Genomic DNA, 17,182 nt, shown 5'->3' on the forward strand with positions numbered 1-17,182 from the left:
ATCTCATCCTCCTGAGTAGTTAGGATTACAGGCTAGAGCCACAATGCCTGGCTCCACCATGCTTTCTTCAGTCACCTACCCTATTTCCCCTGCTGCTATGGGCACTCCTGGCTCCCTGTGCCTTTCAACTACCAACCAGCACTGAGATGGGCCACAGGCAAACTGACAAACATGTCCACCAAGGCCTCAGAGAAAATGGAAGGTGATGTCCGGAGGAGCGGAGTTCCACTGAGGACTTTCCCATGGATGTGAACTTGAGCCAGTCATGAGCAGAGAATGCCCAGCCCAGCGAGAGAGAGAGAGAGAGAGAGAGAGAGAGAGAGAGAGAGAGAGAGAGAGAGAGAGAGAGAGAGAGAGAGAGAGAGAGAGAGAGAGAGAGAGACGAATGCTCAAGGTGTAAGGATAGCCGTGCCAAGATCCTGAGGCAAAACTGGATCAGGAAGGGAACTGCTCTGCCCACAGGGCTGGAGTTGCATTAGAGTTAAGACTGATAAAGGAAGGGCTTGGCTGCGAATTCCAGAAGCTACAGGAAGCCCCCAGTGCTGGGTTCATTCCCAGAGGGAACAGTCCTGTCTCCCTACACAGAGCTGCTGGCTGGGGACAGCCGGAGCAAGGGTGGATGAGAAAGAGGCTGTCCCACCTGAGGGCCCGCAGCACCCCACCCTTCACAGACTCCAGAGCGGACGCGGCCGTGCATGCCCGCTTCCCAACACGGGAAGGCGGAGGCAAGAAAAGGGTGAGTTCAGGACCAGCTGGGTCTGCATAGTGAAACTCCACTCAAACAGAAAAAAGAAAAAGAAAAGAAACATAGGCTCCAGGCCCCACCTGGACCTGGGGTGGGTCAACAATCTGTGTGTTATTGGGGTTTCATCTGCAGTGGGGTGGCTCTAGACTGGGTCACCCTTAGATGAGGGCAAATATTCTTGAGAGGCTCCAAGTCTTCCAGAACAATCTCCCCAGCCATTACCTTGGGCCATGGCCACCTAGTGTTCAATAAATGACTAAGTAAAACGTAACACCCCACAAGCAGAGTCTCCACACCCCACAATCACAGTCAGTCCATCCCAAGGCAGAAGCTGTGTGCCCATGTGACTACTGACAGATGGATGGCAAACAAATGAAAGGTAGTCTAGGCACACAGCAGAGTATTACTCAGCCTTGAACAGGAAGGACATTCTAACTTGAGGGTCCCATACTGAGTAAGAAAAGCCAAATGCAGAAGGATACTTTCTGTGAGTCCACCACCGCCCTCCTGTCAAGAGAAGTCAGATTCGTAGAATCTGATGGGGACAGAGTTTCAATCCAGGCCGGTGAGAACATTTTTGTAGACAGCTACCTAACACTGAACTGTGCCCCTAATAGTGATAAAAATTCATGTTATTTACACACACACACACACACACACACACACACACACACACACACACACACACGCAACGAACATTCCCCAGTGGGAGCCACAGAGGTGCCAGGGCAAGGGCCTTCTCCCTGCCTTTGAAAGGTAAAAACCCACTTTTCTTCCAAAGCTAGAGAAAAGTCTGGAGCGTAGAGATCCCAGGGACCATGGAAATCTGGAAAGGAACATACAGCTAGGAGCCCCAACCCAACAAGTGGCCCAGAACTACTAGAGATGGATCAGATCTCAGGGAGGCACAAGATGGAACTGTATACCCGCTGAACCTGTAACACCAATGGCAGGGCTTAGATCAGTGGCTCACACCTGTAATCCCAGCTAGTAAGGAGGATGAAAAGTCAAGGCCAGTCTAGGCAAAAAAATGAACAAGACTTCCCTATCTCAACAAATAAACTCAGATACAATGGTGTACATCTGTAATGTCAGCTCAGAGGGAGACTTGGGAGGAACAATCAAAGCTCAGACTGACCCTGGGGGCAAAAATGTGAGGACCTATTTGGAAAAACAATAAAACAAAAATAAAGGGGGGCTAGGGAGCATGGCTCAAGTGGGAGGCTTCAAAATCCTAGTACCAGTGGCTTACATCTGCCATCCTAACTACCGGGGAGGCTGAGATCTAAGGATCACAGTTCAAAGCCAGCCCAGGCAGTAAAGTCTAGGACACTCCAATTAACTACTTAAAAAGCCTGAAGTGAAGCTATGGCTCAAGTGGTAGAGTGCTAGCCTTGAGTAAAAAAGCTAGGGACTGCACCTGGACCCTGAGTTCAATCCCCATTACACACACACACACACACACACACACACACACACACACACACACACACCCATAGCCCAGTGCTGAAAAAATATAGATAGATATTTTAAAAAGCAATAGAGTGTCCTTTTAAGTAGAAATGCTGTGTTCCATGAATAAAATAAATTGGAAGTTATTTTTATACTTAGAAAATGGATTATAGCTCTTGGCAACACACACACACACACACACACACACACACACACACACACACACACACACACACACACACACACACACATGCTAGCAGCCCCTCCCATCCCTGTCTTTGTAAAAATAATAATAATTTAAACCAAACCAGTGCATCTGGAACTTGGTGGGGAAGGAGGGTCCTGTCCACCCTGGGGCTGGGGATTCAGGACCCCAGCCCACCTCTCCAGAGCATCTCCAGGCAGAAGGAGGGGCCTGGCACACCAGCCCCAGAGCAGTCATTTACAGGGCTGCATAAACAAACTTAGAGGAAGCAGGGCTTCAGGCTGGCCCCTGAGGCTCTTCAGAGCTGTAATGACAGTAATTATGGTCATCTCAGCCCGTAACTCAGCCCAGCTCCCCAGCTGGCCAACCCCTCACCAACTCCTCACAGGCACCTTTCCAGGGCCCTGCGTAGTTTTCCTGCACACCAGATGCCCCCTCCAGCACAGCCTGCCTATCCCACAGGCACCCCCATCCTGTCCTGTCCTGTCCTGTCCTGTCCTGTCCTGTCCTGTCCTGTCCCACTGGAAAGTCTGGCCACAGCCATCAAAGTGATGGGCAGAGAGGCTGGCCTGCCGGCCCACTCACAGGCTGGCCCAGCCATCATAGACTTGTGCCATCTGGTCTCTGGGTGATTCCAGTGCCAGGCCGTAACCACAAACCAGGCACCTACCCATAGTGCCCCCACATCCAGGCTCTGGCCAGGTGAGTCCAGAGAGAGCCTTGAAGCTGCCTTTGACCTTGAACTTCCAGGCTGGGAGGGGGAACGTACAGAGGGGTGGAAAGGAAAAGGGAGGGCTGGACATGTCCAAATGGTGTATTTGGGGTACACTAATCAGGGAAAGGTGAGCTTGCTTTTTCCTTGACAAGAGTTGTCTTCTAGGTACTGGTGGCTCACACCTATAATCCTAGCTAGTCAAGGAGGCTGAGGTCTGAGGATCACAGTTCAAAGCCAGGCAAGAAAGTCCATGAGATTCTTTTTTGTTGTTGTTGTTGGTCATGGGGCTTGAACTCTGGGCCTGGGCACTGTCCCTGAGCTCTTCAGCTCAAGGCGAGTGCTCTACCACTTGAGCCATAGTGCCACTTCCGGTTGTCTGGTGGTTTATTGGAGATGAGTCTCATGGAGTTTCTTGCCTGGGTTGGCTTTGAACCATGATCCTCAGATCTCAGCCTCCTGAGTAACTAGGATTACAGGCGTGGGTCACTAGGGCCCAGCTATGAGATTCTTATCTCCAATAAGTTACTCAGAAAATGCCACAAGTGGCACTGTGGCTCAAGTGGTAGACCTCTAGCCTTGAGCATAGAGCACCCAGGCCCTGAGTTCAAGCCCCAGGACTGGGAAAAAAATTGTTTTCTGTGTTCCTTGGTTTGCAGGAATCCAGCTCAGAGAGAGACAGAGACAGAGAAACAAAGAGACAGAGTCACAGAGACAGAGACAGAGAAAGGAGAGACAGAGAGACAGTCAGAGAAAGAGAGACAGAGAGAGCATGCAAGCCAGGGAACCTCCTGGATGGCCTCCAGGCCTAAGGCAAGGGAGCCTGGATGCTGTCCCCGGGAAAGGGGTGCAGAGGGGCTCCTGCTGGGGTGAGTTGGGGGATCTGGGAAAATTCAATCCCTTCCTCCCAGTGATCCTCAGCCCAGGACAACACAGGAACAAGACAGGTTTACTTCCTGTCACCTCTGCAGCCCAGGTGTTGGCTAGTCTGATGGGGGGTGGGGGAACTACACTGGGGCCCCAGACAGGTAAGGGGTAGAGTGGAGGGCTGCCCTCAATGGGGTAAGCTGCAAGTGGAAGGTGTCCTGGCATGTCCAGGACGGCAAGAGGCAGCCCTAAGGAAGGCGAAATAGTCTAGGAAGGCCACATCAGATCTTTGACCCCTGTATCAGGTGAGGCTGTAGGTGGTCCTCATCCAGACTTCCTCTGTGATAATACTTCTTTCTCCTTCCTTCCTTCATTTATTTATTTATTTATTGTCATTGTGGGGCTTGAACTCTAGGCCCGGGTGCTGTCCCTCAGTCCTTCAGCTCAAAGCAAGCACTCTACCACTTAAGCCACAGTACCACTTCCAGTTTTCTGGTAGTTAACTGGAAAAAAGAAGAGTCTCAGGGATGTTCCTGCCTGGGCTGGCTTTGAACCTCAATCCTCAGATCTCAGCCTCCTGAGTAGCTAGGATTACAGGCGTGAGCCACTGGCACCCAGCTCTTCCTCTTCTTTTCTTTCTCCTTTTTCCTTCTTTTCTTTTTTGCCAATACCAGAGTTTGAACTCAGAATCTTGAGCTTACTGGACTGGTGCTCTACCATTTGGGCTACACCTCCAGCCTGGCTTTTTGGGCTTCATTGGAGATAAGAGGCTCCTGGACTTTTGGGTCCCCCTTGGCCTCCAGCTTTGATCTTCAGATCTCAGCCTCCTGATTATCTAGTCTTACAGGCGTGAGTCACTGGTGTCCAACTGAGGTGTTGGTGTCTAACGAAACTCAACCCAGTGTCACCTCATTCCTCTTACCCTTTCCCCTCATGGCAGCCTTTAGGCAGCCTTTACCCCAGGAGGTCTTTAGCTCTTGCCTCGGTTTCCCTGTTTGGGGAGAGAAGACTCGCCAGATCCCAGCAGTGGGGTAGAGGGGCTGGGCTGGAGCTGAGACAGAGGGCCAGGGTTGTGACAAAGCGGGTGCTCACGGCAGGACGGCAGGGTGACTCACTTCCTGTGCCACAGCTCCGGAAGGAGATGGCTCTGTGAGATTCCCAGAAACCTCAGGCAGGCAAGGGACACAGCCCTACCACTGAGGAAATGACAAAACGCCCTGTCCAGACACAACCCAGCTGGATGGAGGCTTGGGAGCCAACGCCAAGCCTGAAATAGCCTATACAGGGCAGCCAGGCATGGCATGGCCTGGACACTACCGGAGCTACCTAGAGCAGGGTGGGGCCTCTCAGCAGAAGGCACCAAGTCTGTGGGGCAAAAGAGGGCATGGTAGAGCTCAGGGGCAATGGGCCCATGTCTGGAGCCTCAGGGAACAGGAGAGACTCGGTCCCTGGCCCCAGGTGGCTTCCACTCTGCCACAGACAAACTTTAAAGAAATGGTCACAGGCTAGGCACTAGTGGCTCACCTCTGTAATCCTAGCTACTCAGGAGGCTGAGATCAGAGGATCATAGTTCAAAGCCAGCCTGGGGAAGTAAAGTCTATGAGAACCCTATCTCCAATTAACCAGCCAAAAGCCAGAAGCAGAGCTGTGGCTCACATGGTAGAACACCAACCTTGAGAAAAAAGCTAAGGGACAGTGCCCAGACCCTAGTACTGGTGTGCACACGCCTGTGCATACACACACACACACACACACACACACACACACACACGCACACACAAACACACAAACACACACATCAATCATAAGATAGGGTGTCTTGGGGTTGGGAAAGTGGCTCAGTGGTAGAGTGCTTATCTAGCATGCATGAAGCCCTGGGTTCAATTCCGCAGTACCACATAAACAGAAAAAGCCGGAAGTGGCACTGGCTCAAGTGGTAGAGTGCTAACCTTGAGCAAAAAGCTCAGGGACAGTGCTCAGGCCTTGAGTTCAAGCCCTAGACTGGCAAAAAAAAAAAAAAGATAAGGTGTCTAATCCTTTTCATTTGGAGCAGCAAAGAATCCAGTGACAGTGGGTGCTGGCCGTGGTGCCATCCTAGGTGTGTTTTCAGCTGAAATGTCCTTTTGTTGATGAGGTCTGGGGCTCAGCAAGAGAGAGTCCACCCTGTAGGTTCAAGGGTGTGGCTCTAGCCCCCAAAAGAAAATACTAGGAATGTAAGTCTCTGGTGTGTGAAAACCTGATCTTCAATAGTGAGAAATCTTCAGGGTGTGGGAGAGGAACCATTTCCCCATTTCAATACTCACATCTGCTTCTCCCTGGTCGATGACGTAGAAGTTATCTCCTTCATTCCCTGGAACCAAAACCAAAGAAGAAAGGGCAGACGTGGTAAGACACACTGAGTTGCACTGTTCTTGTTTTTCCTCTCAACTACCTCTTTCATTTTTTTGGCTGGTACTGAGCTGTACATGAGGCCACTGAGGACCTTATGCTCTCGCTTGACTTTTGTGCTCTAGGCTAGTGCTCTACCAGTTGGTGATATGTATTTCTAAGGCACTGGCTCTGAACATACCTTGCTGTATGACAGTCTCTCCGGCAATGTGGGTGACTGGAAACATGGCATCAAATATGTCACTGAAAAATAAAATATACCTCATTGAGGGATGCAGCAACACTGGGTGGCATAAATCCTGCTGCTTTGGCACTCAGTGCAGAGCCAGTGGCTCACACCAGTAATTCTAAATTACACAAGAGGCTAAGTTCTAAAGGATCATGGTTCAAGGCCAGCTTAGGCAGAAAAATCCACAAGAATTTATCTCCAATTAACCAGCAAAATACTGGATTGGAGACATGGCTCCTGCCAACCACTTGACATTTCACCTTTTTGTTTGTTTGTTTTTGGCAGTACTGGAACTCAGGGCCTCACACTTGCAGACATAAAAACACTTGAGACATGCCTTCAGCTGTTTTTGCTTTTCTAGTTATTTTTGAGATTGAGTCTTGTGTTTATGTTCAGGCCATCCTGGACTGAAATCCTATTTATGTTCCCCAAGTAGCTAAGATGACAGACTAGGGCTACCACAGCTAGCAGTTGGCTACAATAGGGTCTCATGTTTTTGTGTGGGCTAACTTGGATTGTAATCCTCCTATTTATGCTTCCTAAGTAGTTGAAATGACAAGCAGGTACCATGACACATGTTATTGTTGTTGAGATAATAACTTTTTGCCTGGGATTGACCTTCAATTGCCATCTTCTCAGTCTTATCTCTTGAGTAGCTGGGACTACAGTCATGAGCCACCATGGCCAACCAAGTCCAGGACTTGCTAAACTAAAGTCTTCGGGCAAAGGAGAAAATGCACTCATGCCCTGCTCTCCAGAGACCAAGGCTATAAGATGCCCTGTCCATCTCTGAGCAGACAGGTTCAGCTTGTTAGAAAAGCAGGATCACATTCTACGCACTGGTTTGGCCTCCACTTCAAAAAGCCAGAGCCACCATCACTGATGGCTCACGCTTGTAATCCTAACTATTTAGGAGGCTGAGCTCTAAGGTTCATGGTTCAAAGCCAGCCTGGGAAAGAAAATCTATGAGACTCTTATCTCTAATTAACGACTGAAAGCTGAAAGTGGAGCTGTGGCTCAAGTGGTAGAGCGCTAGACTTGAGCAAGAAGCTCAGGGACAGTGCCTAGACCCTAGAGTTCAAGCTCTAGCATTGGGAGGGGAGGGAGACCAGGTGCCGGTGGCTCAAGCCTGTACTCCTAGCTACTCAGGAGGCTGAGATCTAAGGATCAAGGTTCAAAGCCAGCCTGCCTGGGGAGGAAAGCCTGAAGTGATGCTATGGCTCAAGTAATCGATCCCTCGCCTTGAGCTGAAGAGCTGAGGATCAGAGCCCAGTCCCAGAGTTCAAGCCCCATGACGGACCATGAAAGGGAGAGGGGGAATCCAGAGCCACAACAGATGACAAGCATTTCTCTTGTGGGTGAATATAATCCTACTGGACTCATCTTTCTTTCTTTCTTTCTTTCTTTCTTTCTTTCTTTCTTTCTTTTTTCTTTTCATAGGAGTGTTCTACATTTTGGATGCAGGAATGGAGGCATGGGGGGCGGGTGGAGGGGAATTCAGCGCCTGCACACAGAGAACACAGAACCCCTAAAACACATGCATCCACCAAGCCATCCAGGCTGGTGAGGCCATGGCAGGATCTGTGCCAACCCAGCAGCCTGGCCATTTAATTATTCTAGACATGTGTGAAATGGGCCTTGCAAACAGATGTTCAGGGCCTGAGGAAGGGGTGTGCTGGCAGAGGCAGCGGGGACCATGGGGGAGGCCAGGTGGGCCTTGGGTGGATTGCCGATCCTGTTCTCAGAGCCCTCATCTTGCCAGGACTGTCAGGAAAACATGGTCAGATACATCGTGTCAGAGTAGGCTGGGCATGGTGGCTCACTCCTGTATTCCCAGCTACTGAAGGAGGGAGAGATCAAAAGGAATTTGATTCAATGTCAGCAGGGGCACAAGTCAGCAAGATTTCTCCCATTTCAACCAATAAAAGCTGGGCGTGGTGGTCCACACTTACCACCCTAGCTTCGTGGGAGACATAAGTTAGAGGACCACTGTCCAGCCTAGCCCTGGGCATCAAGGCAAGACCTATCTCAAAAATAACTTAAAGCTGGGTGGCTCACACCTGTAATCCTAGCTACTCAGGAGGCTCAGATCTGAGGACTGCAGTTCAAAGTCAGTCCAGGCAGGAAAGTCTGTGAGACTCTTATCCACCAGAAAACCGGAAATGGCACTGGGACTCAAAGTGGTAGAGTGCTCTCCTTGAGTGAAAGAGTTCAGGGACAGCATCCAGGCCCTGAGTTCAAGCCCCAAACCACCACCACCAAAACAAAAAACAAACAATTTTAAAACACAAAAGGACTGGGCATGTGGCTCTTCCACAGAGAAGCTGTGAAGAACTGGAGTCAAAGGGTAGGAATGCTGGAGACCCCACCCAGAGTACCACACTGGGAACTGCAAGCATAGCTTCTTTCCCGCCTTGACAATTCATGAAGATAATTCACGTCCCAGAGTGAGTGTGCACACCTTTAATCTTAGCTACTTCGGAGGTAAAGATAGGAGTAGTGAATTCCAAGCCAGCTTAGGCAAAATGTTAGTACAAAATGCTATCGCAAAAACAAACTAAAAGCTAAAGGTCTGGGGACCTGACTCAAGCAGTAAAGTGTTTGCCTCACCAAGCTCAGGCCTTGAGTTCAAATCCCACTAATGACCCCAAAAAGATTCTCAGAAACCTATGTAGGAGGGAGTGGGTCGAAGAACTGAGTCTCAGAGGAACTTGAAAATGCTCATTGGCTTTGGAAAGTTCTGAGCCACACTTTAAGTGAACACAAAATCAATGATCCAGACAGCCCTGAAACCCTGGATCCAGAGTCCACAAAATATTTTAATTTTTATATTTTTATTTTTTTGGGCTGGTCATGGGGCTTGCACTCTGGGGCCTGGGCGCTGTCCCTCAGCTCTTCAGCTCAAGGCTAGCGCTCTACCACTTGAGCCATAGCACCACTTCTGGCTTTTTTCTTTTTGCTTATGTGGTGCTAAGGAATCAAACCCAGGGCCTCATGCATGCAAGGCAAGCACTCTACCACTGAGCCACCTTCCCAGCCCCTAAATAAGTAATTCTTAAAATGCTGGCTATTGCCTTTGTGTTTAAAAAATGTTTCTTGGCTGGGCATGGTGGTACACACCTATAATCCCAGCTAAGCTGGTGACTAAGATCAGGAGGATTATGGTCTAAGGCCTGTCCTAGGCAAAACAGGAGATCCTATATGAGAAATAATTAAAGCATAAAGAGCTGAAGATGAGGTTCAAGAGATGAGTGCCTCCTTTGCAGACATGAGGCCTTGAGTTCAAGTCCCAGAACAGCCACACACAGAAAAGAAAAATTAAAAACTCATAAATGCTGTTTTTTTTTTCTGTGTAAGACACGCCTTTTGAGTTCCACTTCCTAACTCCAGTAACATCTTGGTTTTGGTTCTTCTCAGGACAAGGAGGGCAGGTCCCCAGGAGGGGGCTGTGGGCAGGTCCCTGGCCAGCCCCCCAAGCATCCGTTCCCTGGCAAGGTTATCTTTTGGCCATAGGGTCCTTGGTCCATCTGTAGGAACTATCCAACTTGCTTTTCCTCAAAACCAGAAAATAGAGCCCTTAGAAGGAACATATCTGTAAGAAATTATTTAGCCAGGCGTGATGGATTACTGCCTGTTATCCTAACTACATGAGACTCTGAGAGCCAGAGGATTGTGGTGGCAGACCAGCCATGGCAGAAATTTTTAGAGACCCCATCACAACAGAAAGAAGATGGACGTTACAACTCACCTCTCCATCATGCCAGCTACATCAGGGAGAAAATAAAATAAAAACAAGGAGGAGGGCAGGAGGTGGCTCCATGGCACAGTGCTTGCCTCACATGCATGAGGCCCTGGGTTCGATTCCTCAGCACCACATAAGCAGAAAAAGCCAGAAGTGGCACTGGGGCTCAAGTGTTAGAGTTCTACCCTTGAGTTGAAAAGCTGAGGGACAGCGCCCAGGCCCAGAGTTCAAGCCCCACAACTGACAAAAAAAAAAAATGCAATTCCATCTTTGCTTGAAAAATACTAATAATCAGTGAGGCGCTGGTGGCTCACACCTGTAATCCTAGCTACTCAGGAGGTTGAGATCTGAGGATCTTGGTTCAAAGCCAGCCTGGGCAGGAATGTCCATGAGACTCTTATCTCCAATAAATCACTCAGAAAACCCTGAAGTGGCACTGTGGCTCAAGTGGTAGAGCTCTAACCTTGAGCTGAAGAGCTGGAGGACAGTGCCCAGGCCCAGAGTTCAAGCCCCATGACTGACAAAAACAAAACAAAACAAAACAAAAACTTAATAATCTCAATACATAATGGTAGAATATTTCCAAAAATGCCCTAGGTAATCCAAAAGACTCCATGCTCTTGGGCCTCAAACAGGGCTCCACCCTCCAGGCACAGGGTATGTGGTGCAGCCTCCCACACCCCAGTCTGGGGTTGTTACTTCCCAAATGCATCCACAGAGAAGCTGGATTATTTGCTATTTATCATTTGATCTTTAGCATTCACATCTGAGGAGCTTTTGCAATTCTATTCTATTCTCCTACCAGGCATAGGAAAATGTCCCCCCCCCCCCCCCCCCCGCCCAGCTTCCATCATCCACCTGCCCCTGCCAGAAAGATGCTACAAAGTTTCTGCAATCACAAACTCAAGCATGACAAACATCTCAGATGTCCCTAACCCAGACAGACAGGCACTAGGTACAACAGTGCCCCCATATTGGAGACAAGACATTGCTTGACCAAGGGGTTGCTCTTTTCTTTCTTTCTTTCTTTCTTTTTTTTGTTGTTGTTGTTGGTCATGGGCCTTGAACTCTGGGCCTAAGCACTGTCCCTGAGTTCTTCAGCTCAAGGCTAGCACTCTACCACTTGAGCCACAGAGCCACGCCGATTTTCTGGTGGTTAATGGGAGATTAGAGTCTCATGGATGTTCCTGCCCAGGCTGGTTTTGAACCATGATCCTCAGATTTCAGCCTCCTGAATAGCTATGATTACAGGCGTGAGAAACCAGCACCTGATCCTTTTTTTTTTCTTTTTTGAAGGAGGATTTGAATTCAGGGCCTCCTATTTGCTAGTCAGGTGCTCTAGCACTTGAACTCCAGTGCCAGCCCTTTTTGCTTTTCGTTATTTTGTGGATCAGATCTCCTGTTTATGACCAGGGCTAACCTTGAACCATGATTCTCCTATCTCCACTTCCACATTAGATGGGACATTACAGGCATGAGCCACTACACTAGGACCACTGTGCTTCTTCAAGGGGACTCTGTGTGTGTGTGTGTGTGTGTGTGTGTGTGTGTGTGTGTGTGTGTGTGTGTGTGTGACACATGTGTGCGTGCACAAGAGTGCTGGGACTTGAATCCAGGGCCTCCTGCTCTCCCTTACTTTTCCACTCAAGACTGGTACTCTACCATTTGAGACATACTTATACTTTGTGGTTGAAAGCTTTTGGTGGGGGATTTGGACCCCCCCAAAATGAGAGTTTAGGTCCTTGGCATTGACCACCCTCAGGTGAGTTTGCCTTGGACCTGCCCAGGTCAGCCCTTCTGAATGACCCACTGGTGTTCTGGTGAGCATACAAATGACCACACAGCTGTGGTCACCTCCCCCACCCCCAGGTGTGTGGGTGGGGGGAGGCCAGGAAAGGTGAGGCTTGTTTACTAGAGGCCAGGGAGCTCTGTTTGCCCCACACAGAAACTTGACACCCTGAGTTCCTAATCCACAGAGGCCCTGGGGTCTTTAGGCCTGGGCTCTGCAGCTCTGTGTTCTCTGTCCCCTCCCCTGCCCAAGGCTGACCTCTGTTACCCACATCTCCAGCCTTTCAGACAAGCCCAGCACCTCCCATCTTCACACTTAATGGCATTAAAAGGCACTGGAGTCTGCCATTCTTACAAAGAAAAACAGTTTTCTATCCCTATCTGGAAGCCAACCTTCAAAGACTTCACAGAGCCCATGGCCCAGACCTTAACCCATCTCACATTTGCCCCCTGCCATCCCCACCCTGCCCATCAACAAGGCTGGCCTAGCATTTGCTCATTGTAGGCCCAGCAGGGCTCTGGGGAAGCAGAACACCTAGTGGAGAACACAAACATGGCAGAGATCACTGTTTGTGAGCATCCAAGGATGGACACTGCCTCGAGACACTCATCCACCTCTTGTTCCATCCTCACCCATCCGTGCAGTAACCTTCAGGTGACCCCTGTGGTCACCTCCATTTCCCAGGGGACCCTTGGTAAGATTTGCCTGAGATTGAGCACCTAGGAAGAGGCAAGGTCGGCTGCAAACTCAACAACACTGACTTGCAGTCCCTCATGGTCTGGGTTTCCCTCGGGTCTTCACAAGCAGGGTTCAGTGCCCACCCCCCACCCATCTTTCTATGTCTGGGTACTGGCCTCTTAGCTGGGACTAGGGACCTGGGTACTTGGAACGGATACTCTCTCCAGACAAGTGACTAGAAAGGAGTCCTGGCATGGCCAGACTGACCAACAGAGCTGGAATAAGATTATTTAAGGAGCCATCTTGGGTTTTGCCATACTCTGTTCTGGCCATAAAGGGAGCCACTGTGAGGAGATGTCAGCTACCACCTGGCCAGTAGCTCAGAGCACACAGGCTCTTGGCAAGTCAATGCTCAGGCCATGCTCTGGATGTGTTTCTTCCGACTGCTCATCCCAGTTCTGTTACTTCTCACCTGAGGACAAAGTTTTCCTTGCTTCCCTCCTTCCTCCCTCTCCAACCAGCTGTTTTCTGGGGATGGAGACCACATGCCACTGCCATCTGTTATGTCTAGACAGGGTCTCATTCACAATGGGCCTCAATATAATATGGATGGAGGGAGAGATGGACAGGTGCATGAGTGGATGGATGGATGATGGACAAATGGGCAGATGAATGGATGATGAATGGATGAGTGGATGGATAACAGAAGATGAATGATGGATGGATGATGGATAAATGGATGAGTGGATGGATAAATGGATAGATGAATGGCTGATGGATGGTGGATAAATGGATAAATGTAAGATGAATTTGGATGGATGGATGAATGGACAGGAAGGATAGATGGGTAGATGGTGGATAATGGATAGATGGATGAGTGGATAGGATGGATAAATGGATGGATGATGATGGATAGATGGATGGATGGGTGGGTGAATGAATGATGATTAATAGGTAGGAAGAAAGATGGATGAGAGGAAGAGAAGAGAGATGGACATGGTGGCTCAGATTTCTTTCTTGGTCGATCTTGGGCCTGAACTCTGGGCCTGAGCATTGTCCTTCAGCTCTTCAGCTCAAGGCTAGCCCTCTACCACTTGAGCCACAGCACCACTTCCAGCTTTTTCTGCTTATGTGGTGCTGAGGAATTGAACCCAGGGCCTCATGCATGCAAGGCAAGCGCTCTACCACTGAGCCACCTTCCCAGCCCTGGTGGCTCAGATTTGTAATTCTAGCTATTCAGGAGTCTGGGATCTGAGGATTGAAGTTGAAAGCCAGTCTCAGCAGAAATGTGTGTGAGACTCCTATCTCCAATTAACCACGCAAAAGCTGGAAAGAGTCATATTAGAGTGGTAGCCTTGAGTGAAAAAATTCAGGGATCACACCCAGGCTGAGTTCAGCCTCCAGTATCAGCATACACATGCTGTGTACATACATACACGTGTATGTGCATGTGCATATGTGCGCGTGCACTCATGCACACGCATGCACGCGTGCACAGACACACACACACACATACCACATTTGAAGAAAGAATCAAATAATTCCCTGGAGGTGGCTTGTCACCATGCCAGCATGACGGGGGAGAGGAGCTAGGGCCTTAGTCATTCACAGTGTGCTGTTTCTCCTGCAGTTGGGTGATGTGTAAGTGTTTGCATTCTCTATATTTAATTTACATATTCCATAGTTTTTAAGTGCTGGCAGCTCCTCATTGGGGGAAATGCCACACACACACACACACACACACACACACACACACACTTTTTAGAGGTTTCATCGAGGGTCTTAACATTTCTACAGCCTCCAAAAAAGGCCAAATCTAGACTTGCGAATGTTAAAACCTGCTTATCTTAGCACGGGGCCCAGCTCCAAACCCTTCATTTTCCCATGGAAAGCTTCAGCTTCATACAGCCAACTACACTTCCAAACTCTTCCTCCACAGCTACATACGCACAGCGCAGCCAGGTTGCCATTCCTCCAACTGCTCCTACGAGCAACTTTGCAAAATGGCCCCGTTTCTTTTATTTTAATTTTTCTAGGGAATACTGGGAATTGAACTCAGGGCTTCACAGTAGTTAGGATAGCCTCTACCACTTAAGCCACATACCCTGTCCCTTTTTATAGTCGTTATTTTCAAGGAAACGTCTCCCTTACGGCCTGGCTGGACTGGACTGCCATCCTCCTATTTTTACTTCTGAGTCACTGAAATGACAGGTGTGTGCCCAGCCGCTGAGCTTCCCCATGTTTCTGGGATAACAGGAATATACTACCAAATCCAGCCTTTGGTTCAGATGGAGTTTTATAAAATTTTCTTCCTGGGCTGGCTTAGAACCCTAAACTTTCAGATTCTAGCTTCCTGAGTAGCTAGTTATAGGCGTCAGTCACAGCTCCCAGCGAAACTCTTCTAACTTCAACAGATCAAAATGTTTTTAATATATTCAGAGGTTACAGATTCCCCAAACTAGAGGCTGCCAGCAACATGACTCTTAAGACCAGGATCTGCCTTCTCAGACTTCTCATAAATCCATATTCCCACTCCTTCACACACATGGTTAGGATGGGTATGGGATGGATAGATCTTGAGGATATTTACATCCTTGCCATCAATATCTTTCCCAAACCCTGGGATAGGAACGACAGTGTCAGGGTATGAAATCTCTATGGGGTGTGAGAAGGGCACTGGCACGCCAGCAGGGAGCCAAGGACAGTAATAACACATGTCCAAGGAACACCACTGTGTCAGCCTGGGGTCAGGGCTGTGCAAGTTGGGTAGCAAGCCCCTCTTCTCTGCACAGACAAGGGCACTCCTACCCCAAAGCCCCAGAGAAGGGAAGGTGCAGGGAGCAGACAGGCCTTGCCCTTGAGTTCAGTTATGCAGGCCCATCCACACACAAAGTACATAGAATATGTACTTGACAGATTCAGCTCCTCCTGCCAGATGGCTCAAGGCACACAGCACTGGATCAGGTCCTTGGGGCCTAAGAACCAAGAAAGCTGGGTGTGGTGGCTCACGCCTGTCATCCTAGCTACTGAGGAGGGTGAGATTTGAGGGTTGTGGTTCAAAGCCAGCCTGGACAGGAAAGTCCATGAAACTCTTATTTCCAAGTAATCAGCAAAAAGCCAGAAGTGGATCGGTGGCTCAAGTGGTAGAGGGCTAGCTTTGAGCATAAAAACTCAAGGACAGTGCCCGAGCCCTGAGTTCAAGCCCCAGGACCAGTACACACACAAAAGAAAGAAGAAAAAAATGTTTTAAAAAGTCTATGCAACATATGCTTTTTTTCCCCCTATCTATGTTTCAGGGTACTTTGTTACATGGAAACTCTTCTATAGGTGGAAGGTTCTGAAACGGAACCATTCTTGATTTCTGAATCACGTTATTTGATTATAGTCTGTGGCTTTTTTTTGTTGTTGTTGGTAGGGGGCTTAAACACTGGGTCTGGGTGCTGTCCCTGAGCCCTTCAGCTCAAGGTGAGCACTCTACCACTTGAGCCACAACACCACTTCTGGTTTTCTGGTGGTTACGTTGTTTCCTGCCCGGGCTGGCTTTGAACTGCGATCCTCAGATCTCAGCCTCCTGAATAGCTAGCATTAACAGGTGTGAGCCACCAGTGCCCTGCCTAATTATAATTTTTTAACTTAATTTTTTTAAAGGAAGGGTTACAATATGGAGAAACAAAGTGAATCGTGTTCTGCTACCCATGCAGGAAATGGGAATTAAAGGCTCAAAAAAGCAGCTGTTACCTCTGCCTGTATCCTTTATTTGGGGAGAGGAGGTAATTACACATGGTCCTCTAGCATGGTTCTGGGTTGCCCACATGGATGTTACTTATTACTCTAAAATATAGAGATGGGGGCTGGGAAGGTGGCTCAGTGGTAGAGCACTTGCCTTGCATGCTCGAAGCCCTGGGTTCGATTCCTCAGCACCACATAAGAAAAAAGCCGGAAGTGGCGCTGTGGCTCATGTGGTAGAGCGCTAGCCTTGAGCTGAAGAGCTGAGGGACAGTGCCCAGGCCCAGAGTTCAGGCCCCACGACCGGACCAAAAAAAAAAGAAAGAAATAAAATATAGAGATGTCTTTTGACCTACCCAAACATAGGGACAGTTAGTGAACTTTAGGGCTTCCTTTTTGCAGATAAGCCTCTTACCCTGTGGTCTCTACACTTTACAGAGAGTTGCCACAGCTTTACCATTTCAAAAGGAGGGAAGCCGGGCACCGATGGCTCACGCATGTAATCCTAGCTACTCAGGAGACTGAGATCTGAGGATCATGGTTCAAAGCCAGCCCAGTCAGGAAAGTCCATGAGACTTCAATAAACCACCAGAAAACTGGAAGTGGCGCTGTGGCTCAAGTGGAAGAGCGTTCACCTTGAGCTGAAGAG

General features: G+C 49.0%; 1 protein-coding gene across 2 annotated transcripts in view; it reads right to left on the bottom strand.

Moving 5' to 3' along the window:
* Positions 1–17,182, bottom strand: part of Prkar1b (protein kinase cAMP-dependent type I regulatory subunit beta) — an 85,478-nt gene that overhangs the window by 21,996 nt on the left and 46,300 nt on the right. For both annotated transcript variants that reach the window (XM_070033376.1, XM_070033377.1), the window contains exons 5-6: positions 6,551–6,612; positions 6,285–6,331 (exon numbers count right to left, since the gene is read on the bottom strand). In XM_070033376.1, the coding sequence (XP_069889477.1) occupies positions 6,285–6,331; positions 6,551–6,612 (109 nt within the window). The remainder of the gene's footprint in view (positions 1–6,284; positions 6,332–6,550; positions 6,613–17,182) is intronic.

The sequence above is a fragment of the Dipodomys merriami genome, unplaced genomic scaffold, assembly GCF_024711535.1.
Source record: "Dipodomys merriami isolate MVZ:Mamm:240054 unplaced genomic scaffold, mDipMer1.0.p SCAF_22, whole genome shotgun sequence".
NCBI lineage: Eukaryota > Metazoa > Chordata > Mammalia > Rodentia > Heteromyidae > Dipodomys > Dipodomys merriami.